We start from the raw sequence: 26,722 nt of genomic DNA, 5'->3' as shown, positions 1-26,722 counted from the left end.
ACTTTATTTTGCATGAAAATATCGTCACCCTTTTCCACTTTTTCCCAATTCCTCAGCCTAATGTTTTGCCAAACCAGTATATCTTTTGTAGAAGTCCAGAATAAATCACCAGGGGTAAGAAAAATGCTTCTTCCTCAGATTGATCTAATCATTCATTTCTCCTGAATCTTATGTACAAGCATAGTCCATATAGTCAGATGGAGATAAATTCAATATAAAATGGGTAATTGAGGTATAAGTGTTACTTCTTTAAACATTTTTTAATTGCAATATGGTTGATGTACTTTATTATAAAGGTTATATGTATATAATATAATGATTCACAATTTTAAAGGTTATACTCCATTTAAAAATATTATAAAAATTGGTTATATTTCTTGTGTTACGTGATATATCCTTGTAACTTATTTTATACACGGTAGTTTGTGGTTCTTACCTCCTTCCCCCTATATTGCCCCTCTCTTCTTCCCTCTTCCCGCTGGGAGCCACTAGTTTGTGAGTGAATATATATCTGTGAGTCTGCTGCCGTTTTGTTATATTCAGTAATTTGTTATAGCTTTTAAATTCCACATATAAATGATATCATCTGTTTGTCTTTCTCTGTACAAAGAGACCTATTTCACTTATCACAGTGCCCTACAGGTCCATCTGTGCTGCTGCGGGTGGCAAATTTTCATTCTGTTTTATGGCTGAGTAATATTCCATTGTGTGAAAGTGAAAGTGTTAGTTGCTCAGTTATGTCTGACTCTTTGCCACCCCATGGACTATAGCCTGCCAGGCTCCTCTGTCCAAGGAATTCTCCAGGCAAGATTACTGGAGTGGGTAGCCATTCCCTTCTGCAGGAAATCTTTCTGACCCAGGGTTGAACCCAGGTCTCCTGCATTGCAGGCAGGTTCTTTACCGTCTGAGCCCCAGGGAAGCCCAATATTTTGTTATGTGTCACACACACACACACACACACACACACACACACGTCTTCTTTATCTAGTCATCTGTTGATGGACACTTAGGTTGCTTCCGTATCTTAGCTATTGTAAATAATGTTGCTATGAACATTAGGGTGCATATATTTCTTTAAACATTTTCATATCAAAATTTCACTGGAAACAGAGTGGCCTCATCATCTTGATATTATTGTAACTCTTTTTTCAATAGTCAGTATATCCTCTCAACAACCCAAGAGCATGTATTTAAAGAACAGTGGCCATGATCTGATCATGGCCATGATCATGAAGGTCTGATCATTTTTAAAGCTTTTTTCAATTATGTGTATAATATGTGTGCTTTATAGAACAAATCAACTACAAATGAACAAAAAAGAAATGTAAAAATTGTTCACGAATCCTTTCATTCAAGGAAATTACTGTTTTTTATATTTTTACCTAGGCAGATATGTATGTACATACTGAAAACAAACTCATTCTGAATTTGTAACCTTTTTGGCTTATCTACATGTCATGCAAATTATATTAATCTTATACTTATTGTCTAACTGTCTTTATACAACATCTGACACTATTTTATTCAAAAGTATAGGTTTACCATTATTTCTTTCACAAATTTTTTTATATATATAAATGTTTTTCATTCTTTTGTGAAAAGCATGCTTTTAACAAAATCATTATGTATCTTCAAGAATTTATTCAATGTAAATTCTTAGACATGGACTTGCTGACTCAGAACTTATACTATGAATGTCATTTTTTGAAAAATTTGTTATCTTAATTTCCATAAATTCCAAGTTGCTATTCTCTATAAGTTGGTTTATCTTTCTTTCTAGTGCTTTTTTTGTTTTCCAGTGCAGAAATAACTTAGAAGTTATTATTTTATTTTGTTAGGGTCACCGTTGTGGACCAAAGAAAAGCTTGAACCAATAACACTTCGAAATGGCCAGTCTTTGGTCCTTCCCTGCAGACCACCAGTTGGGTTACCACCACCCATAATATTCTGGATGGATAATTGTAAGTTTTAAAAATATGAACTTTCTTCAAAATTCTTATGATTATTGGCTATCCCAGTCAATAATTACCTCCTGTGATTCATAAAATGTTTATAATTTTTTTAAGAGATGCTCAGGAAAACAAATCACATATCATTTCATTCATTTGCTCTGTTTTATTAAACAGCTACTATGTACCTATTTAACTTGATTCGTAGACCTAACATTCCAGGTTCCTATGCAAAATTGTTCTTTACAGCATCAGACTTTACTTCCATCACCAGTCACATCCACAGCTGGGCATTGTGTTCACTTTAGCTCAGCCTCTTCAATCTTTCTAGAGCTATTTCTCCACTCCTCTCCAGTAGCATATTGGGCACTTACCGACCTGAGGAATTCATCTTTCAATGTCATATCTTTTTGCCTTTTCATACTGTTCATGGGGTTCTCAAGGCAAGAATACTAAAGCAGTTTGCCATTCCCTTCTCCAGTGGACCACATTTTGTCAGAACTCTCCACCATGACATGTTGGTCTTGGGTGGCCTTACATGACATGACTCATAGTTTCATTGAGTTAGACAAGGCTGTGATCCAAGTGATCAGTTTGGTTAGTTTTCTGTAATTGTGGTTTCCATTCTGTCTGCCCTCTGATGGATAAGGATAAGAGGCTTGTGGAAGCTTCCTGATGGGAGGGACTGGCTGTGGGGGAATCTGGGTCTTGTTCTAATGGGTGGGACCAAACAAGAATCCCTTAGAAGAAATTGAGTAGCCCTCATAGTCAACAGAAGCATCCAAAATGCAACACTTGGATGCCATCTCAAAAGCAACAGAATGATCTCTGTTCGTTTCCAAGGCAAACCATTCAATATCACAGCAATCCAAGTCTATGCCCCTACCAGTAATGGTAAAGAAGCTGAACAGTCCTATGAAGACCTACAAGACCTTCTAGAACTAACACTCAAAAAAGATGTCCTTTTCATCATAGGGGACTGGAATGCAAAAGTAGGAAATTGAGAGATACCTGGAGTAACAGGCAAGTTTGGCCTTGGAGTACAGAATGAAGCAGGGCAAAGGCTAACAGGCTTTTGCCAACAGAACACACTGATCATCACAAACACCCTCCTTCAATAATGCAAGAGACCATTCTACACATGGACATCACCAGGTGATCAATACCAAAATCAGATTGATTATATTCTTTGCAGCCAAAGATGGAGAAGCTCTATACAGTCAGCAAAAACAAGACCAGGAGCTGACTGTGGCTCAGATTATGAACTCCTTATTGCAAAATTCAGCCCTAAATTGAAGAAAATAGGGGAAAACACTAGAGCATTCAGGTATGACCTAAATCAAATCCCTTATGATTATACATTGGAAGTGACAAATAGATTGAAGGGATTAGATCTGGTAGATAGAGTGCCTGAAGAACTATGGAAGGAGGTTCGTAACATTGTATGAGAAGCAGTGATCAGAACCATCCCCAAGAAAAAGAAATACAAAAGGCAAATAATTGTCTGAGAAAGCCTTACAAAGAGCTGAGAAAAGAGAAGCTAAAGACAAAGGAGAAAAGGAAAGATGTATCCATCTGAATGCAGAGTTCCAAAGAATAGCAAGGAGAGATAAGAAAGCCTTCCTCAGTGATCAATACAAAGAGATAGAGGAAAACAATAGAATGGGAAAGACTAGAGAGCTCTTCAAGAAAATTAGAGATACCAAGGGAACATGTCATGCAAAGATGGGCACAATAAAGGATGGAAACAGTATGGACCTAACAGAAGCAGAAGATATTAAGAAGAGGTGGCAAGAATACACAGAACTATACAACAAAGATCTTAATGACCCAGATAATCATGATGGTGTGATCACTCACCTAGAACCAGACATCCTGGAGTGTGAAGTCAAGTGAGCCTTAGGAAGCATCACTATGAATAAAGCTAGTGGAAGTGATGGAATTCCAGTTGAGCTCTTTCAAGTCCTAAAAGATGATGCTGTGAAAGTGCTGTACTCAATATGCCAGCAAAATTGGAAAACTCAGCAGTAGCCACAGGACTAGAAAAGGTCAGTTTTCATTCCAATCCCAAAGAAATGCAGTACCAACAAATGTTTAAACTACTGCACTCATCTTACACACTAGCAAAGTAATGCTCAAAATTCTCCAAACTGGGCTTCAACAACACATGAACTGAGAATGTCCAGATGTTCAAGCAGATTTAGAAAAGGCAGAGGAATCAGAGATCAAATTGCCAACATCCTTTGGATCATAGAAAAAGCTAGAGAATTCCAGAAAAACATATACTTCTGCTTCATTGACTACCCTAAATCCTTTGACTGTGTGGGTCACAAGAAACTGGAAAATTTTTAAAGAGATGGGAATACCAGACCACCTTACCTGCCTCCTGAAAAAAACCTGTTGGTAGATCAAGAAGGAACAGTTAAGAGTTGTCCAGTTCCCAATTTGGACTGGATCCAAATTAGGAAAGGAGTATGTCAAGGCTATATATTGTCACCCTGCTTATTTAACTTATATGCAGAGTACATCATGAGAAATGCTGGGCTGGAAGAAGCATAAGCTGGAATCAAGATTGCTCAGAGAAATATCAATAACCTCAGATATACAGATGACACCACCTTAATGGCAGAAAGCAAAGAGGAAAGAGCCTCTTGATGAAAGTGAAAGAGGAGAGTGAAAAAGCTGGCTTAAAACTAAACATTCAAAAAATGAAGATCATGGTATTCAGTCCCATCACTTCATCACAAATGTATGGGGAAACAATGGAAACAGTGACAGACTTTATTTTCTTGGGCTCCAAAATCACTGCAGATGGCGACTGCAACCATGAAATTAAAAGATGCTTGCTGCTTGGAGAAAAAGCTATGTCCAACCTAGACAGCATATTAAAATGTAGAGACATTACTTTACTGACTAAGGTCCACATAGTCAAAGCTGTGGTTTTTCCAATAGTCATGTATGGATGTGAGAGGTGTACCATAAAGAAAGCTGAGTGCCAAAAAATTGATGCTTTTGAACTATGGTGTTGGAGAAGACTCTTGAGAGTCCCTTGAACTGCAAGGAAATCAAACCAGTCGATCCTAAAGGAAATCAGTCCCAAATATTCATTGGAAGAACTGATGCTGAAGCTGAAACTCCAATACTTTGGCCACCTGATGCAAAGAACAAATTCATTGGAAAAGACCCTGATGCTGAGAAAGATTGAAGGCAGGAGGAAAAGGGGATGACAAAGGATGAGAGGGTTAGATGGCATTACGGACTCAATGGACATGAGTTTGAACAAACTCTGGGAGTTGGTGATGGACAGGGAAGCCTGGCATGCTGCAGTCCATGGGGTCACAAAGAGTTGGACACAACTGAGTAACTGGACTGAACTACCATGTAGCAGGTGCCTCTCTAAATAAACCAAAGGTCCTGCTCTCACTGAATTTATATTCATTGCGATGGGAAGAAAAGGAAGGAGAGAAAGAAGCAGACTGTAAGTGTATTTAGAAAATATGCATCAGTTGACAGTAAGTGCTATGGACAAAAATAGGCAGAGTTTTGGGCAGAAACTTACAGGAATGAAAGAGCGGCAGACCTTCACTATCTGGGTGGAAAGAGAAAACCAGTGTAAGCCCCAAGGACTGGTGCATCCCTGGGGTGTGTAAAAGCAGCGGGGCGGCCAGTGTGGCCAGGCTGACTAATCCAAGGTGACAGCAGACAAGAGGTCAGGAAAGTCCAGGGCCTCAATGCATAATACTTTGGCTTTTACTTTCAATGAAGTAGGGAGCCACTGAAGGAGTAGCTTCACCTGACACAGAACAGATAGGAAGAACATCACTTCGGTTCACGCCTGGAGAATAGAGAGGACGGAAAGCAGAGAAGAGCAGCCTGTTAGGGGGCCAGTGCTGTGATCTCGACAACAGTTGATGGGAACTCTGACTTGGGTAGTAGTAGTCGAGTAGGTAAGAAATAGTCAAATTCCAAATATAATTTCAAAGTCCCTTGCAGGATTTATTGGGGTCAGAATGGAGGCATGAGAGAGCAGAATCAAAGGTAACCCCAAAGACTAAGACTGGTGAAATCCAGTTGCCCTTTCCTGAAACAGCAGAAGCCCATGGAGGAAAGGAAATAAAACTATTCAGAATGTTTTGTGCCTTTTTATTGTTTTTGCTCTTTTATCCCCAGTAACAGCTAATATTTTTTAGTTAATTTTTTATCTTATATTGGAATATAGTTGATTTGCAATGTTGTGTTAGTTTCAGGCATACAGCCCAGTGACTCAGTTATACATATACAAATTATTTTCCCATTTAGGTTATTACAGAGTATTGAGCACAGGTCCTTGTGCTATATACAGTAGATGCTTGTTTATTATCTATTTTATATACAGTAGTAACAATAGCTACTTAGGCATTTAGTGCCCAAGTACCTGTCGCTTGGCTAAAGACTTTACATGCGTTATCTCATCCATTTTTTACAGCAGCCCCAGGGGGCAACTCAGATGACTTCACTTTTTAGGTGAAGGAACTGAGGCACAGGGAAATGAGGTCATTCATTAGTCATTGTGACATCTGTCCACCCCTTCTCTAACCTTAGGGGGTTGTTTGTTGCTCTGCTCTCCTACCCTTCCAAACCTCCTGTTAGCATGTTACTTTGGAGGTAGCACATGTTTCTGCTTGGAGACTAGGAACCAGGGTTTTGAATGCAAGAAGCCTGGGAGGCATCCTTGTGAAGGTGTCCAGCAAGAGTTAGAGCTTCATGTGTCAGAAGAAAGATTCAGGGCCCTTTCCAGCCATTCGTGAATGTTAATACAGAGGTGCTTCTTAGAGTCAGTCTGGAGGAGAGAACTGAGGGAAGAAATGCAGGTGATGAAGAGCACAGCCTGGGTGCTGAGACCAGGAACCTCCTGGGGCCAAACATTTAGGGAGGAAAGAAAAGCAGGTGAGAAAGAGCAGTGGCTTCAGTAAGAAGAAAACAGAGAGAGGAGGTATCCCTAGAACAAGGGGAGGAAAAAGGGCCAAGAAGACAGAATATCAGTCATTTCAAACACTGCTGAGAGATGAGACAGCTTCCAATCTGATCGAGAAATAGCTATTGAATTTGGCAACATGGGGGTCGCCGTTGTCCTTGACAGGAATCCTTTGGGTGGAATGGTGGGAAGGGTTGAAAATACTTGTGAGGAATACATTCTATTCTCAGTGACTTGATTTCCTCTGAAATCACAAGCTGTTCACATTAAAGATAAAATTTAGCTTTCACTTTTCATTTCCAATTGTGACTCTTATATGAAATCACTCAGAGAAAGTATCACAGAGAAGTGGAAAATATATAAGTGGACAAAAATATTTTTCATATGATTATGTAATAACTTTTACAGATTTTGAAAGCATAAATAACAAATCAAGTAGAACTGAGTGATATCTATGTTTTAGAATAACAGTATCCAAATCTCACTGCCAAACTGAAGCCCAGTAATTGGTTTTTGCTTCTTATTCAGAAATGCTGACTTTTCTGCTTAATAAAGAGATGTTTACATGTGAAGTCTCATAATCATCTGAATACGAAACTAATTTTTTTAATATTGCACTGCTGGTTATGTCATTTCCATACATTTTAGGCCGTTGACAATGCATCTGGATTTTTCAAGTGAAATTGCGTCTGGGTATGAGAAAAAAATTCAGATATGTGTAGCTTTCTCCTGGCAAGATGACTTTACCAAATTATTCCTATCTGTATACATTTTTTTCCCAATGCAATGCAAAGGAATTCAATGGGCAAATTGTTCCCACCCTCATAAAATCGCATTCTCTTTCATTTGATCTCCCAACACTAATCCACAATAAAATACAGCAGGAGAAATGAAAGAAGATAAATATATCCCTATCTTTAACTCTTTGTATTCATAAAATAAACATACATTATTTTTCTGAGTTATTTTTTAAAACAACTCTTTCCCTGGTTAGTGACTTCAAACCATGAATTTACAACCCCCAACCAAACCCCCATCTTGACCATGAACTTGGCTCACGTGGTTAACCAGCATCCTTTCAAAGTCTGTCTCCAGATTTCCCTGCCTTCTCCCACCCAAGGGAGCTGCAGGCTTTTACCCATCAGTTTGCATTTCATGATGATTGGGTAGGGTACCTGCTGCTGGAGGAACCTAGCTGCTTGACTCGAACTGAGAAATCCTCCTCCCAGGAGATGTTAACACTTGTCCGGAGGCAACTGAGAGGTGCGATTTTTTCCTAGTTCTCTCACTTCAGAGCTGAAGCACTCTCCCAGTGAACTGAGTCAGAAGCCTCAGAAGGCATGCTAGCCAGCCAAGTGTAAGTTCACACATAGATCAGTGGTCCCACTTCCCCGAGTCCTTCATCTTCTTAGAAAATCTCCCCTCCTTTCTTAAGGCTAGACATTTCCTTGGACCCGAGGGGGAGTCTGTTGTTAAACGTGAAACTGAGAAGTCACAGTGCTGCTTGTTACTCATTTAATTACAGAGATTCTATGAAGGACCAGGTGCATTTTCAGGGCTACAATAGTAGCCCAAGCAGTTGACGGTCTCTGCCCTTCTGGAACTTAAATTCTAGTTCAGGGAGATGGGCTATGAGCCATACACACGACAGGTAAAACACACTGTATGTTAGAAGGTAATTGGTAACACAGAAAAGAAAAAGTAGAGGAGGTGAGGGAGACTGGGTATGGGGGGGGGGTCCTCTGATGGACACATCTGCATCATTAAATCAGTATTGAACCCTGTTAATTACCTGTTTGCTGCCTGATTCTCCAGTTAGATCCCTATCCTGGACTCAGACAAGGCAGGGACCTTGGTTCATCTGACACTTTGTCCAGGGCCTAGGTCAACACCATCAGATGCTCTCACAGTACTAAGTGTCTGACTGTGTATGTAGACACAACCCAAGTTATCCTTATTAACTTCCATAATGCAGTTTCCGAAATATGTGTGTATCTGTGATTAATACTCGTTCAGTTCAGTTCAGTCACTCAGTTGTGTCTGACTCTTTGCGACCCCATGGACTGCAACACGCCAGGCCTCCCTGTCCATCACCAACTCCTGGAGTTTACCCAAATTCATGTCCGTTGAGTCAGTGATGCCATCCAACCATCTCATCCTCTGTCATCCCCTTCTCCTCCCACCTTCAATCTTTCCCAGCATCAGGGTCTTTTCCAGTGAGTCAGTTCTTCACATCAGGTGGCCAAAGTATTGGAGTTTCAGCTTTAGCATCAGTCTTTCCAATGATCTCCTTTAGGATGGACTGGTTGGATCTCCTTGCAGTCCAAGGGACTCTCAAGAGTCTTCTCCAACACCACAGTTCAAAAGCATCAATTCTTCGGTGCTCAGCTTTCACAGTCCAACTCTCACATCCATACATGACCACTGGAAAAACCATAGCCTTGACTAGACAGACCTTTGTTGGCAAAGTAATGTCTACTTTTTAACATGCTGTCTAGGTTGGTCATAACTTCCCTTCCAAGGAGTAACCATCTTTTAATTTCATGGCTTCAGTCACCATCTGCAGTGACTTTGGAGCCCAGAAAAATAAAGTCTGACACTGTTTCCACTGTTTCCCCATCTATTTCCCATGAAGTGATGAAACTAGATGCCATGATCTTCCTTTTCTGAATGTTGAGCTTTAAGCCAACTTTTTCACTCTCCTCTTTCACCTTCATCAAGAAACTCTTTAGTTCCTCTTCACTTTCTGCCATAATGGTGGTGTCATCTGCATATCTGAGGTTATTGATATTTCTCCGAGCAATCTTTATTCCAGCTTGTGCTTCCTCCAGCGTTTCTCATGATATACTCTGCATATAAGTTAAATAAGTAGGGTGACAAGATACAGCCTTGACATGCTCCTTTTCCTATTTGGAACCAGTCGGTTGTTCCTTGTCCAGTTCTAACTGTTGCTTCCTGAGCTGCATAGAGATTTCTCAAGAGGCAGGCCAGGTGGTCTGGTACTTAGGAATTAACTTAAATGTTAGGAAAAGTCACACAAACTCATTCCATAAAACATTTTTTGGTTTACACTTGTTTTCTAAAACCCTTCACTGGGCAACTTTAGTCTCACCTCTGCCCCCACTCTAGAGAAGTTAAGGTCTGGCAGGTATAGTTGGAATTTTAATTCATATGTCTTTTCCTTTTGGAATTATTTGCTTTTTCTCAAAAGAGCTTTATAGAGGAAGAAAATACATGCAAGTGAAGTTCACAGGACTGTTTATTAGTAGATACAGTTATCTTGCTAATTTGGAAAGTGGCCACTTTGTGATGGAATGATCTAGATACCTCCCTGCCATTCTCCAGCCTTTCAAAGACTTCCACAGAGTGAGAGAGTTTCCCAGGGTCTGAATGGAGACCTTTACTTTTCCAATGTGCTCCCAGAGGACACCCGGGAAGACTACATCTGTTACGCCAGATTTAATCATACTCAAACCATACAGCAGAAGCAACCAATTTCTGTTAAGGTGATTTCAGGTAAGAGTTCATTTTCCAAAAACTCTCTTGCAATGATGTTTACAAATGTGTGCAAGTGTGTTACTATTAAATACCACTAACTTTGAAGTAAACAGTTTCATTGATCAGGGAAGTACCTGTGAATAGTCATGAAAGTGTTGGCACGTGTATTATAGGAAGCTTGCCTACTTTACTGTATTTTACAGTTTTTACTGTTATTACCATTATTGTTTCTATGATAACTTCCTGAATCTGTTGGTTTGGCCAAAACATTGGTAAGATGTTACAGAAAAACCTGAATGAACTTTTTGGCCAGCCCAGTTCTTAGTGTTCTGAGCATTTGCTTGTGGTTTATGCTTCACAATGTCGTCAACTGGGAGTCCTGCAGCTCCAGTTATATGTCTGCATCTTACTGGCTGGGGGTGGCTCAGTGAGTTAATGAAACAGTCACGTACAATGTAAAGCACTGGTTTTACTAGGTTGGGATGCACTTGGTCAGCAGAGTGGTTTATGTTTTGTTGCCCAGTACTTTTTTTCTTTTTTTACAATTCTCTCTCCCCTTCTTTTTGCATTCTTCATAATATTCTGTTTATTTCAGTGGATGAATTGAATGACACTATAGCTGCTAATTTGAGTGACACTGAGTTTTATGGTGGTGAGTTTTGGTGATTGATTGTAACTGGTATTTCTTCTTCATTGTAGAATTTAGTTCACTAACTTCACCTCCATGGCTGTTTAACTTATTTCTTTACGAAATTCCTAGTTTCATGTTTAATACCACTAGAATCAATGTATGTTTCATATAAATTTAGCTTTGAGCTCTCAAACATGTCATTAAAACATGTTCCATGTTGTATGTATAATAACAAAATTTACTAAAACTGTTTTCATGTAAAGAATCATCCCACAAAATTTGAAAAAAAATCTTTCATATATGTTTAGAATTACATTTTTCATTTTTTGTCTGGCTCATAAACTTTTCTCATAGATTAATAAGAATTGGCAAGGTACATTAACCTGCTAAAATACTAACATCAAAGTCTTAATAACCTTTAGCAACTAACATTAACTGGATTTTGACAGGAAAGCATTGTATTTTCCATCTGTTTTCACATGACCTTATCAATGTCATATAATTAGAAATAGTATTTCTCTTAGTTTAGTTTAAAATCAAGACACTATCTTCAGTGGAAATAATCTTTTAAAAATAGATTTAACATCATTCTTTTAAAAGGGAAAGAATTTTATTTCCTTAAGGGAAACATGGATCTCAAATGTAGAGTCTATGAATGAAAATTATGGGTTCTGAATATGGGGTCCTCTTAAATTATCCATAAGCTCAAATTTCTGCTGTACTAATTTTTTACCCTTGAGATATGAAGTAAAAAGCACTAAGGTACTATCAATGGCCAGAGTAACATACCATAACTCCTGCCTTACTTTTATTTTTACCTTATTTCATATTATTTTATTTTATATTAAAATACTCCTGAAAAATATGGACCTCGAAATCACTTTCAAAGTGATTTTTCAAAGGTGTGTGATTTCCTCCCCCATCTCTAAAATCTAAGGAAAACTCTAATTTGTGTTCAGTAATACCTTTTCTGGTATTCAGCCTTTTCTTCTGAGAAGTGAGGATAATTTATATATTACCTTTTCAGTTTTTATGAGCATCAAGTAGATAACACATTAAAGTGTTGCACACTCTTAAAGGGGCTCTTAGAACCTCAAGATGGTAGGATTTCTACTTTCAGTTCTTTTGAGATGCAACCAGAGGATAAGGACACATTTAGGCCAGGTCTCTATATGATTTTTCTTCATGAAACATGAAGGTACTCTCTCTCTTTCTCCATATATATATATATACTTACCTCCCTGAGATCTCTGAATTGAGCCCTCTTTATTTTTTCATTGAGGAAACCAATTTTAATTTCTTTAACTTCACCCATAATCTGTGGCACACATTTGCCAGACCTCTGCCAGTCACTTTCTAGTTTTGTATTTGTATTTTACAAATACCCTCGCAATTTGAGTATCTTGATATATTAGATGTTCACCATGATTTATCTTCATGATTAATCAATGGAATTGACTATAATTTTGTCCCTAGGGTAAACCAAAAGACCTTGTCCATTGTCATATCTTTCAGAAAAACCTAACATCTTCCAGAAAATAGATAGCTCATTTTCCCTTTGACCTGAGTACTCATCTTGAGAGGTGGATAATTTGATAACATAATTTTCCTCTCTATGTCTACATTTTGAAACTTTACCAACCCACCAAAAATACATAGAACTCTAACCCAAATTAGGAAACTATACAATGGAAAATAGTCCTCGTTATTAGTTCTTATGCAACCAAAGTAGTTTCTATTTCTGGCCAACTGAGAGAGTGATGGCTATTTATAAGGCAAGGAGTATGTATGTATTTATTTAACAAATTTCACAATCAATGGTAAATCAATTTAAAAAGGGATTAGATTTTTAGACAGTGAACTGTTCTTCTAGAAATCCATATCTTACTTTGAATGCATATTGATCTTCTTGTTTGCAGCTAAATCACATAGACAGAGGCCACCAACATTTTTAACTCCAGATGGCAATACAAGTCGCAAAGAGGAATTAAGAGGAAATGTCCTTTCCCTTGAGTGCATTGCAGAAGGGCTGTGAGTTAACACTGTCTGTCTTGATGTCCACTTCTTATATAAACATAGTAGATTGGTATAAAGACATTAATATTGTATCATAGCAGGAATCATTGATAGAGACTGCATTAAGCAATCAAGAAAAATGTGATGATTACTTCCCAAATGGGCCATGTGTTATTTCGTATTATGAAAATATTTTGTTAATGTAAATGTTCCTTTAGAAATAAGTGTCAGTAATCACCTTATGATTGTTGTAATTGTAATGAAGCTTATATTATTTTGCTACTGTTGTCTAACATCATCTCAAAACGTAGAGGCTTAAAACCAATAGCTGTTTGTCATTGATGATTTGTCTACAAGTATACAGAGCAGTTGTGCTGTGACAGGGCTGGATCTGGCTGATTTCGTTTGAGCCTGCTGACGCATCTTCTGAGCAGCTCGGCCTTGGGTTCACAGCTCTGGGTCTCCTGCTGTTAGTAGGGCAGTGGAGCTCTTGGTCATGAATTTTTCACATCCTTCTAGGCAATCAAGCTCTGGCTTATTTTCCTAACAGCGGAAGCTCATTCAGCCTCTTAGTGCCTAGCCTTGACACTGGCATGCTGTCCCATCCTCTACCTCCTAGCGCTCGTCACCAGACCAGCTTCTTTGCAGCTGTCTCATCTATGTGTATGCTTAGTTACTCTGTCCTGTCCAACTCTTTGTGACCCCATGGACTGTAGCCAGCCAGGCTCTGTCCATGGGAATTCTGTAGGCAAGAATACTGGAGTGGGTTGCCATGCCCTTCTCTAGGAGATCTTCCCAACCCAGGGCTCAAACCCAGGTCTCCCACATTGTAGGTAGATTCTTTACCATCTGAGCCACCAGGGAAGCCCTGTCTCATCTATGCACACCTCAAACCTGATACCACCCCCAGAACCCATGTACCCTTGAGAGAAGTCCCAGGGAAGCCTCAGCTCAGCTGCAGGAACAGCTGTTATGTTAGGGAAATGCTGGAGGCAAGCTTCTGAATACTTTCCTCTCATGCCTGGCATAGAGTAAGTACCATTGATAAGGCACATTTGCTGGAACATTGACTGGACTCTCAGAAACGTGTTGCGTTGTGTTGTGATCTGTGCTGTCCTTGACCTGGTGACTCAGAGTATCACATTCCTTCCTAGAAGCCAAATCAGCCTCCAGGAAAAATTTTATTAATACCTCTGGAGACGGAGGCCCCTGCTGGCCATGTCAAAAAATAACACTACTCATGACCCAGTTCATCAAGTATATCTGTTCAGTTATTTTTATTCAAGTAAACAAACAAAAACAATTCTACAACCCATTAACCCCACTAGTATTTCTAATGATAGATATTGTGTTCTTCCTGAGGGGCCTGGACCATTCTTTTTTTTTTTTTAAACTTCCCAACACACAACTTAATGCTTGACCTATAGTCTGTGTTTGTGTGTGCGTGCGCAGTTGTGTCCAACTCTGTGACCCCACGAACTGCAGCCCTTCTGTCTATGGGATATTCTAGGCAACAATACTGGATTGAGTTGCCATTTCCTTCTCCAGGGGATCTTCCCAACCCAGAGACTGAACCCCTGTCTCTTGGGTTTCCTGCTTTGGCAGGCAGATTCTTTACTGGAGCGCCACCTGGAGATCCCTGGAGATCCCTGGTCTATATAGTTTGTGCCACTCAGTCGTGTCTGACTCTGGGAACTCATGGACTGTGGCCCACCAGGCTCCTCTATCCATGGTGCTTCTCCAGGCGGGTTGCCATGCCCGCCTCCAGGGGATCTATAGTTTAGTGCTTAGTAAATATACTGAATGGATTTTTATTTTACCCTCATGAAAACCTTCTCAGGTCACCAGATCAAAACAAGCATTATTGTCTTCATTAAGGCAATGGAGGAAACTGAGGCCCCAAAAGGCCAGAGATCCAAAATCAAAGAGCACTTTAGAGTAGGGCTGGGATTTTGAAGCAGATCTTTTTAACTCTAAGCCTAAGTCTGGCTTTTCATCTGTCTCTATAGTTCATGATTTAATAAGAAACACAGGTAAGAAATGATATAAGTAACATGTGAGTTGGGCCTACCTCTATCAATGGATATAATGTTTTAAAACATCACTAATAATGAAATTAAAATAACAGCACGATTCCTCTAATCACCTCATTCACATCATCAGATAGCCTGTTATAAGATAGGGAGATTCTTCCATTTGGTATGGAAATATGTATGGAAGTTTATGGGCACAAAAACTAACCTTAGGTTAGTTTTTCTCTAACCTTTCTTTCTGTAACCTTTTTAAGTCTGGCTGATTAAAAAATTGTAACTTGAAGGGCTTCCCTGGCAGTCTAGTGGCTAAGAGTGTAGGGGATATGGGTTCAGTGCCTGGTCAGGGAGCTAAGATCCCATGTGGCTCACGGCCAAAAGACCAAAACATAAAAAGAGAAGAAATATTAGAACAAAAATTCAATGAAGACTTTTAAAATGGCCCACATTAAAAAAAAAAAAGTTTTTTAAAAAATTGTCACTCTGTATTGTTAATTTCATGGTCATTCTTTTGATTGATATAGTCCAGTCATGCAAAATTTTCCAAGAGTGTCTCCTTCATCAGAACTTTGAAGATAATAATTAGGTCCCTTTAGTCAAGTAAATCTCGCTGCCATTCTCAACAGATCCTGAAGTCAGAGTTCATGGTGTGCCATCAGTTAGCTTGTGTGAAAATGGTAACTTGCAGACTGAAATGTAAGGTTTTGAGCATTACTTAATAAAAGTGTGTGGTTACTTAAAATATTTATCTGTTCCTCGTGATCTTTATCACAAATGTTTTTTCGTGATGTTATTTTCTGTTTACCTTATCAGGCCTACCCCAATTATTTACTGGATAAAAGAAGATGGAACACTCCCCGTCAACCGGACATTTTATAGGAACTTTAAGAAAACTCTGCAAATCGTTCAGGTTACAGAAGCAGACTCTGGAAATTACCAGTGTATAGCCAAAAATTCATTAGGAGCCATCCATCATACCATTTCCGTCACAGTTAAAGGTATATCATTGTCTAAAATACATGATTCTTGCCTCCATGAGAATCTTTCATTAAATGCCTTTAATTATATTCTTCAGTAATAATAATGTAAATTTATATCAGTACTCACGGTACCTTGAATCTCTTCTCATTGCCATTTATAGAGCTTTTAAATCAGGTTAAAAATTTGCTCCCTCAGATCTTCCTTGCAGAGGATTCCAATTAATAAGTGTTGAAAGAATGAAGGAAATCGAAAATCACCATTAGAATTCCACAGTTGTAACTGCTGTAGGCAAGAGCCAGTGATGAGTGCTAAAATTACTGGATGCCCCCTTGCCTCTTCAGAGCAGTCCCTCAAAGTGATCTGAGAGTCCTGTCTCCTGGGCTTACATTGTAATAAAATATAACTCTCAAAAATAAATAAATAAAATGATGAAATTACTTGGTCAGACTTTCAAGCAAAACAGGTTGTTTGCATAGCCTCAGTGTTTTTTCTCCCCTTACCCACCCACATCCAGATTAATTACTGAGGTAGGTTTAATATATGTCCACAGATTCTTCACTCCTCATCCTTAAAGGAGATAGAGCTTAATCACCCTCCCCTTGAGTAAGGGCTGAAGTTGCCTGCTTCTAATGAATAGAATGTGGAAAGCAGGAAAATAGTAACTGTACAGTGGAGAAAGCTGGCAGGCATCACTCTAACCAGGTGATCGAGGTTCATAAACCAGTAATAAGCAATGTCAATATCATGTGCTCCCAGATGTAATGCAGTGAGAAGGTTCAGTCACTCAAAACCTCAGCTGAATCGTGAAAAATCATCAGGAAAAACTCTAGTAAAAACAGATGTACCATAGTGGTTACCAGTGGGGAGAGGGAAGGAGGGAGGGGCAATAAAGTAGGAGGTTAAGAGGTACAAACTATGATTTTTAAAATAAGCTACAAGGATCTATTGTACAACACAGGCAATGTAACCAGTATTTGATAATAACTAGATGGAATATAATCTTTTTTTAAAAAGTAATGATGATGATACTAATGATGGTGGTTGGATGGTGATTATAATCTAGCAATTCAGGAATTCTTCACTCAGAAATCACTAAATTTGACCTTAGGTGGAAAAGCTTTTGTTTCACTTAAAACCTTCCTGTTGCTCTGTATGAGAATTCAATTGTCGCTGGTATAAACATTCTCTAGGAGTGAGGGCATGTTGGAACATTTCACAAAATATTTTGGTTACAGATAAAAAATGGAGAACGTGCCTTAGGAAAAATATGAAGATTAATCAATTTAGTAAGTTTGATTTATCCCTGAAAGAATTCAGTTGACTAGTTCTCCTTTCTAAGTCTGGGAAGAAGTTCAAAGAAAAAATGCTTTATTAAAAGAAAAGAGGTGATAGAGAACTTATTTATAGAGTTGGGGAAGTAATTAACATTGATATATGTTTACACAGCTAACACACATATAATTACTTTTCTCCATTTCTGTCCTGATAATGATAAAATGAGGATATTGTTCCTTGTTATAAAAAATGAAAAGCTCTTGATTTAAAAAAAAATAAAAAGATGTTCTACAAAATAACTTACTAGTAGTCTTTAAAAGTCTCAGGTTCATGAAAAACAAAGAAAGACCAAGAAACTTTCAGATTAGAGGAAACTAAGTAAGAAGATGTGACGATTAAATGCAATGTGATATCCAGGAGAGGGTGCTGGAACAGAAATAAGACAGTGGAAAAACTGGGGAAAGCCTAGTACAGTGTGTAGTTGAGTTGATGGTATTGTAGCAATGTTAATTTCCTGTTCTGGTATCTGTACCATGGTTTTGTAAGATGTTAACATTAGAGAAAGCTGGTGAAGGACTTACAGGAACACTCTATACTCACTTGGCAGTGCTTCAAAAACTGCAAAGCTTTAAAAATTGCTTACTAATTTTATAACTGTATGTATTCTACAGGGCTTAGAATTTAAATTCCTCTTTCGTATCCCTTTCTGTACCTCTAAATTGCTGTACAACTTTAGAGAAATCTGTTACCTCTTTGATATCTGATCCATACAGTGTAGAACAAGATGATGATATTTGAATCAAAAGGCTCTTGAAATGATACATAGATGTCATGAGTCTCTTTAAACATTCTTTTGAAAATCTGAAGTGTTCTTTGAAGTATCATTTAGAAGTCTGTTCATTCTAAAAAAAAAATGAAATTAACAAACGTTTTGCAACATACTTATTTTTATCATTAAGATGGTTCAGCGTACTAAATTTCCTAGAATAATTTACTTGATTAAATTTTGTGGTATTTTTCTCCTTTCCTCATAAAGCGGCTCCATACTGGATCATAGCACCTCAGAATCTTGTGCTGTCCCCTGAAGAGGATGGAACCCTCATCTGCAGAGCGAATGGCAACCCAAAACCCAGAATTAGCTGGTTATCAAATGGAGTCCCGATAGAAAGTAAGTTTCCTTGATTGGCTCCAGTCGCAGTGTGTTTTGGGAGCATAGTGATTTCTCCACAGGAGACAAATGATGATAAAACAGCTTGACTTAAGGAAGGAAGTCATATATAAGTTACAGAGAAGCACCAGATTACCTGTAGGTTTTAATTTTGTTATCTTTAGGTATAATTTATTATGACCGAATTGTTTATGCTGTTAACAGAACAGTATGCGCTGATTGGAACTTTGCAGTTGGTCTTGTTTTTTGTGTGAGTCATAGGAACAGTGACAGGGTGAGAAATAAACACCCACTGGAAAGTTCACGTTATCTTCTTTGTTCAAAATGTCAAGTGATGTGTGGAAACATCACAGGAGTTGGAGGAGGTGTTAGGGAGGCTAGGAATAGAGACAGTGGATATGGCAATGAGAAATACGGCTGTCTTAATTTAAAGAGGTTTTAAATTACTAGGCCCATTCCTAATAGAGTTCAGATGTTCCCAAGTTCTCCAGTCTTGAGAGGTCACTGTTCCATTTAATGCCCAAAGAAGAACATATCTTCTGACCTCAGTCGTATGCTGGATGTTCTGTCTTTGACCCGTCTTCCCTCCCCAAGCATTACTGAGATCATTCTTGACCATTGTTTACAGGATCTTAACTGCCAAGTATCACCTCTTCCGCCACCTTCCCTGGACCACTCCAGCTCTCAGCCAGCTTCTCCAGGCTGCCTAGAACAGTCCCCCAGAGTGTAGCCACAAGCTGTCCCTCAATCTTCTAAATCATAGCAAAGACCAGTTTTACAAAACTTGATTAGACGCTTGAGTCTCTTAGAAGGGCATTATAGCAAAGGAAAAAAAAAGTAAAATGGATATTGCATCCCCCTCCTCTTGGTTTCCTAAGCATGGCCATCCCCAGAGAGCCCACTGCCTCTCCATTTTCTTGAGTCCACCTTCCACCAGCTGCTATTGACAGGAGAATCTTTGGAAATTTTCCCCTTCTTAGAGAGAGAGAGAGAGAAATTGGTTTCTGTTTAAAACCCCACATTGTGTTCACCCTCCCCATCAGTAGCATTATAATCTATAAAGACATTCAGTAAAGACAACCTTCAGAATTAAGATACAATATAGAGCAACTTGACTCCTCATTCCTTCCAAAGTGAAAATCGCTCAGTCATGTCCAACTCTTTGTGACCCCATGGACTATACAGTCCACACATACATTATGCAGTCCATGGAATTCTCCAGCCCAGAATACTGGAGTGGGTAGCCTTTCCCTTCTCCAGGGGATCTTCCCAACCCAGGAATCAAACCCAGGTCTCCCGCTTTGCAGGTGAGTTTTTTACCAGCTGAGCCACAAGGGAAGCCCAAGAATACCGGAGTGGGCAGCCTATCCCTTCTGCAGCAGATCTTCCTGGGTCCAACTAGGGTCTCATGCATTGCAGGCAGATTCTTTACCAACTAAGCTATCAGGAAAGCCCTTCATTGCCTCCAACCCAGAATCAAAAATTGGTTCTACTCTCCCATACCCAAAAGATCCATTAAACTGACTTTCATTAAATAGTCTTCACCCTAAGATGAATCTGAATAATACTGGCAGATTTTAAACAGCCCAAGTTCCTGATAATTCTCACCATCAAGGTCTTACTGCTCCAGGTCTAGGTAGAGTGAGAGACCCGCTTCTGTGAGTGTTTATTAGTAGTTTGTCACACAACACAATCTTTATCAGATGCTCAGAATCAGACAGCCTGTGTTTATTGTAAAAGGAAATATGTTCCTGGGAGAGCACAGATACTAAAGAGTCCAGCAAAATGGGTTTGGATATTTCTACTCCAAATTTTCACTAGGATCAGAATCAGGAAAAACTGCAGAATATTTTGTGGTTGTGCATTGGGAAGCTGTTGCCACTCTCGGGAACATATGAGTGGGAACTGAGAAGTGGAAGGAAGCCCTGAACTAAAAAGTAAGTTTTCTGGTAGGAATGTTTTCAGAATGGCAATGAGGGATAGAGCATGCTCAGCACTTTCGGTACCAAGTTTCTAGCTCAGAGATTCTGTGCCGATTTATGGAAGGTTAAACGTACCCCTGAGATCTGGCCTCAGTGAAACTGACAAGTGGGAGGGGGACATCCATCATTTCTCAGTGGGGAAACTGGGGAGCCAGGGAATGTTGAAAAGATAAATCCTCAAGCTCAGCAGTCAGAATGCAATCAGAAGCAGGGGGAAATTGAGATGTAGGTGGGTCAGTGACACAGGGATGAGGGGAGATAAAATAAGGAAGTTGATCTTTCCTTTTGGTTCTCTCAGCTTGTGATCCTTCCAAACGAGGCACAGGTGGTGCCTCTCAGGGAATCTGTAACTCCAGCTGTATTGAGAGTTTTACACTATTTGGGTATAACATAAGTAAGACTGAAGGGTGTAATGTCCAGCACAGGGAATAAAGCCAGTATTTTGTAACTTTATTTGGAGTATAATCTATTATAAAATATTGAATCACTGTGTTGTGCACCTGAAATTAATATCATACCATAAGTCAACTAGACTTCAATTTTTTAAGTGAGCTTTGAAGTTGCACTCATAGACATTCCCCTTTAAATGAAATATTTGGGGGAAGGATGGAAAGGCTGGCATTTGGGGGATGGAGTGTAGGTCCCTGGAGACTAGTGGAACCTGTCTTCTGATTGGGTCCAGAGCAGAAAGAGTTAGAACAAAATCTCTCAAATCAGGTTCAAAACCAGTTGATTTCTTCCATCCCCGAAGTATGTCTTAAGAGACTTAGCAGAGCTGGGATCAGAGTTGATGATGCCTGCAGATCAAGGGCCCCTCTGCCTCTGGTGTGCCTCAGAGTGGGCACTCTGGTGGACAAGTAGGAAGAGAAAATGCCATGCAGCCTGGCAGCAAAGCCCGGGACCCAGTGCCAGGAGCAGATGCTGCCTGTTTATATTGAGGTGATGAGAAGTGTATAAAGAAAGCTGAGCACCAAAGAATTTATACTCTTGAACTGTGGTTTTGGAGAAGACTCTTGAGGGTCTCTTGGACTGCAAGGAGATCCAACCAGTCCATCCTAAAGGAAATCAGTCCTGAATATTCATTGGAAGGACTGACGCTGAAGCTGAAACTCCAGTACTTTGGTCACCTGAAGCAAAGAGCTGACTCATTGGAAAAGACCCTGATGCTGGGAAAGATTGAGGGTGGGAGGAGAAGGGGATGACAGAGGATGAGATGGTTGGATGGCATCACTGACTTGATGGACATGAGTTTGAGTGAGTTCCAGGAGTTGGTGATGGACAGGGAGGTCTGGCATGCTGCAGTCCATGGGGCTGCAAAGAATCGGACATGACTAAGTGACTGAATTGAACTGAACTGATGAGAAGTGTCCCTGGGAGGTGTCTTCCTTCACATCTGGAGGCCAAGCTAAAAATGCATGGATTACTGTTTGTAATCTCAGAATTGAAAGCTGATGGGTTCAAGGCACCTGGTGGGGACTCAGCTCTCTGCAGGAGGGCACGGCAGGGCCAGTACAGTTCCCCACCCCCACTCTCAGCCACTGGTCCATCTACAGCTTCTGGTGAATGACTTCTTGGCTAGACCCTAAGTCTGTTTTTTAAACTTTTAAATAATTTTTTAAATTTTTCAATGTTCAATTTTAAAAAAAATTTTAATTGTATTCATGTATAGTTGATTTGTAATGTGTGAATTTCTGCTGTACAACAGAGTGATTCAGTTATACAGGTATATACATTCTTTTTCATTTTCTTTTCTGTTAACGATTTATCCCAGAATATTGAATATAGTTTCCTGTGCTCAACAGTTGGACCTTATTGTTTATCTAATCTAAATGTAATAGTTTACATCTGCTAATCCCAAATTCCCAATCCATTCCCCCAGCGCGCCCCACCTATAAGTCTGTTCCCTATGTCTGTGAGTCTTTCTGTAAATAAGTTCATTTGAGACACTGAGTCTTAAACAGCTAGTTAAAGTGAACTCTATATGCCCCCTCCTTGCACTGACCTCCCTGATCCAATTTAGGGAGTAAATGAAGAAAACTGTCCAGAAATCTGTAGAAGTTTGAGGAGCCTCCTGCCTCTCCCCTGTCCGCCCTGCTTGATAGTTTACCTGTTAATTCAGAGGCCTCTAAATAGAACTGAGGTTTGGGGACCATTCTGGAAACAAGAGACTGCGGCTTGTCATCTGTAGTTTGCTGAGTTTGCAACCCACGGATACATTCAGCAGTGATAGGGCAAGAAGGCAGGAGAGAGCAAGATCTGCTACAATATACAACACAGAATCGGCATGGTAAGGATTAAAGGGGGAGCCAGAGTAGACCTCAAAGGTTAGCTGGGCGCACAGGCTGGCTTGCTGACACCTTCTCCCTAGGAGGTTGCAGAAACCTTGGCTGGACCAGTTGCTGAACGACAGGGGCAGGAACAACTGTGCTTCTGCAGCATCACAGTGCAGCATCCCGCCAGGTGCCTGACCTCCCCACCAGGCGCCATGCAACAGAACATTATCAGAGGACACAGTACCAGATACCTCCCCACTCCTGATGTGTAGACAGTCACCTAAGGACATTGTCACTCTCTCCCTGCCCCCACCCCGCCCCCACCTCTGTAGGTTCTGGCTGCCAGTAAAAGGAGAAGGTGGGTCAGAACAGGAAAGGGTCAGACTTGGGATTTGTTAGCAAAATATAGTGTTGCTGGTTTGTGACTGTGCATTTAAGACCTGGCACCTACTGTTTTACAAAACTGGAAGAATTCATTCAGAAAGAGTCAGGGCCCTAATCTCAATGTCTTTCAAAGCTCTATCCCCCTAGGACTGGCCAGGTTACTTTAAACTTTCCTTGAAGCAAAAAAAAAATGTGGAATTTGCATAAAATATGTTTGGAACCACCTGCAGAAGTCAAGAACACAGCTGCAGAGGTGCTGATGCCAAAAAAGAACTCCTAATTTTTTATTGTGTGACCCACAGTGTCTGGGAAAGTGTGAAAATAGAACCCAGGACCAGAAAGAAAATGTCCAAGGTCAAGGCTGTGGGCACCAAGATTCCTGACCTTGTCCTGGGAGACAGTGGGAGAGCCCAGCACTTGTAGATCTTTAATCATCCCCCGTGTGAACTGAGGTAGATCTCTCGGATTCTTCCAAGTGGAGCGTCTGTAAGATCATACTATTATTATGTTAAAAGTCCCCTTTTCTCTAAAAGATGAGAAGGGGATGGAATGAAGAGAATGAGAGTAGACAGAAGGCCTCCTCCTGCCACAGTTACATATTTTGCTGATATGGAGGGAGGGATTGAAAGACAGTGATACGTAATAAGCAGGCAGAGGAAAGGAGATGTGGTCTAGGACTCCCCAAGATTCCACCAAGTCATCTTTTTTCAAAAGAGCTCAGTGGCCATCCCTTCACAGGGGATATAATACCTAGAAGAAGAAGAAAATTCACCTTTTCATTCAGAGATTTGTTCTACATTATGCACAGATGTTCAGGTTTCAGGAGATGTTTATAGAGGAGACTAACTCAGGAAACCTGAGCAGTAATTGTATATTAAACAAACCACTAAGTCCCTAGTTTCTCACCTTTGAGATACATATACTTCTTTCTCCTTAGTCTGTTTCATGAAGCTCTTTTTTAAAATAAAACTATGCATTAGATACAAAAATATTTTAAAATTTGATAATAGTTTTTACTTGTATACTGGCACTTATTGTTTTTCTTATTTTCTAAATGTTGGAAACATTCATGGTTTTGGCCAGCCATGTCAGAAAGAGTAGAATAAAAGAATTATTGGAAGACTGTCACCCCAGTTCTGAACCTCACCTCTGGGGCTTTGTATGGTGGGGATGTCTGTGCTCTTAAGTTTCTTTACCCAGTGTGCATTTATAGCAATCAAAGTTGGTATTCCTGGAATTAATTATTATTTGTTTGGGCAATTTGGGTTTAGATACTGGAGAGTTACTCCCACTCAGTGGCCAGGACACAGAATTCAAAGGCTTCAAATCACTCTGCACCAGTGGTTTTGTTCTTTGTCCAGTACCTGCTGAGCTCCCGTATGTCACTGTGACTGTCCCGGGTTTGTTGGTGTTTCTTTAGTTAAGTACTCAAGGAAAACCAAACCAGCATTTGGCTGGTAGACCAAACCCCCATGGAGAAATATGTGCTTATTTACTCATTACTCTTACCTAGAGGGCTTATTTGATTCCTAAATACATCTCCAAAAATAGATATTTGGAGGCTGCTCCATTTAGCAGAAATAAGGCAGATACACTCAGAGGCCTCTCGGGTTAAAGAGAAAAAAAACAAATTGGAAAGGGTTGATAGCAGGAAAAAAAAACAAGCTGTGGGCTACATAAAAGCTGTTCTAAATGGTGTGTGTTGTGCCTGATGAACCCCCACCAGGGGAAGATGGTCCTAGTGGCTTTGTGAGTTGAGCTGTCTTCCATGTTCATGGTGAGGTAGCTTTTTACTGTGGTTGAAAAAACACATAACAGGTCCTACTGTCTAAAACAGGGAACTATATCCAATTTCCTGGGATAAAGCAATATAGAAAAAAATATTTTAAAAAGAATGTATATATGTGTAAAACTGAGTCACTTGCTGTATATCAAGATTGGCGCAACATTGTAAATCAACTATACTTCAGTTAAAACACACACACACACAGCAGAAAATTTACTGTCTTAATCATTTTTAAGAGTACAGTCCAGTAGTGTTACAGTACTTTCACACTATTGTGAAGTAGATCTCCAGAACTTTCTCACCATGAAAAACTGGAACTCTGTCCCCATTAAACACACAGTGGTGTAGCTTTTAAGAGCTCGGTATATTCGAGGACCTGGGAGGGACTCCCAGCCCTCCACTGCCTGGTGGGTCCACAGAAGTGCAGTCAGAATGCACACGGAAAAACACTGAGAAGAATTGACAGAGGAGACTCCGGAGATGCTGCTCTGTCCCAGCACGCTGTGCCGAGGCAGTGGAAGGACACTGCTGAGAATGTGTGAGTCGGCAAGGCCGAGATGATCCTAGACTTGGGATGCAGGACAGGGAACACAGGCCTCCCTGAGGGATGCTGCATTCTCAGGGTACCTGACAGCCGGCCACAGGTCTCATCCACTTCCTAGGCCATGTCATTCCTCTGCCGAGGAAATCTATACTCTGTCCAAGGAATTGAAACTTGTATTTTTCTTCTGGCTGGAAGAACATGCTCCTTAAGGCCATTTTGAAATCATTAGAATCATAAACAGTGGATGTGAGCTAAGGTGCCAACTCAAATTGTTTCTGTTTTTTTTTTTTTTCGGCCACAACACAGCATTCAGAAGCTTAGTTCCCCAACCAGGGATCGAACCCATGCCCCAGGCAATGGAAGCAGGGAGTCTTAACCACTGGACCCAGGGAAGTCCGCCAACTCAAAGTACCGTGGCTCACTCCATCACTAGTTGAAGTAGCTGGACTGTCTAAGAGAGTAGTCTTTGCTCCTTTTTGTTTGTTTGTTTGTTTTTCTTTTGCTTTTATTTTTTTTAATTTTTATTTTGTATTGGGGTATAGGGCTTCCCTTGTAGCTCAGTCAATAAAGAATCTGCCTGCAGTGCAGGAGACCCGAGTTCAATCCCTGGGTTGGGAAGATCCCCTGGAGAAGGAAATGGCAACCCACTCCAGTATTCTTGCCTGGAGAATCTCATAGACAGAGGAGCCTGGTGGGCTGCCGTCCATGGGGTCACAAAGAGTCGGGCACGACTGAGCGACTAACACTTATTTACTTTATTGGGGTATAGCCAGTTAGCAAACAATGTTGTGACAGTTTCAGGTGAACTGGAAAGGGAACCAGTCATACATACACATGTGTTCATTCTCCCTCAAACACCCCTTGCATCCAGGCTGCCATATAACGTTGAGCAGTGTTCCATTTGCTATGCTAAGATGATTTTCTAAGTTAGCTATCAATTGTGATTGGAACGTCAGACATGCAACTACATACAGAATGGTGTGATAGTAAATGTGTGTAGTTTTAAGCCACTAAGTTTAGAGTAACTTGCTCAGCCTCAGTAGAAACTAATGCAGAATGAGAATGAGTGGGCATGATACTTCGAATATGTGTGGTTAAACAAGGATGAATAACACTAGTGTGATGTCTTTTGTTATTTATTTTCATTAATAACCCACAGATGAAACTTTTTAAAGTGATAAAGGAGTCTAAAGGCAGTAATAAATATGTCTTAGGTGCCCATCCTTTTCCTGTCATCAAAGAGGAGAAATG

General features: G+C 40.0%; 1 protein-coding gene across 31 annotated transcripts in view; it reads left to right on the top strand.

Annotated features, from left to right (window-relative positions):
• Positions 1-26,722, top strand: part of NRCAM (neuronal cell adhesion molecule) — an 85,349-nt gene that overhangs the window by 7,870 nt on the left and 50,757 nt on the right. For 16 of the 31 annotated variants that reach the window (XM_068973306.1, XM_068973298.1, XM_068973296.1 and 13 more), the window contains 6 exons: positions 1,839-1,961; positions 10,249-10,419; positions 10,997-11,053; positions 12,952-13,063; positions 15,892-16,076; positions 18,371-18,502. In XM_068973306.1, coding sequence (XP_068829407.1) covers positions 1,839-1,961; positions 10,249-10,419; positions 10,997-11,053; positions 12,952-13,063; positions 15,892-16,076; positions 18,371-18,502 — 780 coding nt within the window. The remainder of the gene's footprint in view (positions 1-1,838; positions 1,962-10,248; positions 10,420-10,996; positions 11,054-12,951; positions 13,064-15,891; positions 16,077-18,370; positions 18,503-26,722) is intronic. The other 15 variants (XM_068973302.1, XM_068973304.1, XM_068973301.1 and 12 more) reach the window with 2 other exon arrangements.

Source organism: Capricornis sumatraensis, chromosome 5 (assembly GCF_032405125.1).
Source record: "Capricornis sumatraensis isolate serow.1 chromosome 5, serow.2, whole genome shotgun sequence".
In the NCBI taxonomy this organism is placed as follows: Eukaryota; Metazoa; Chordata; class Mammalia; order Artiodactyla; family Bovidae; genus Capricornis; species Capricornis sumatraensis.
This window is presented reverse-complemented; position numbering and strand designations above follow the sequence as displayed.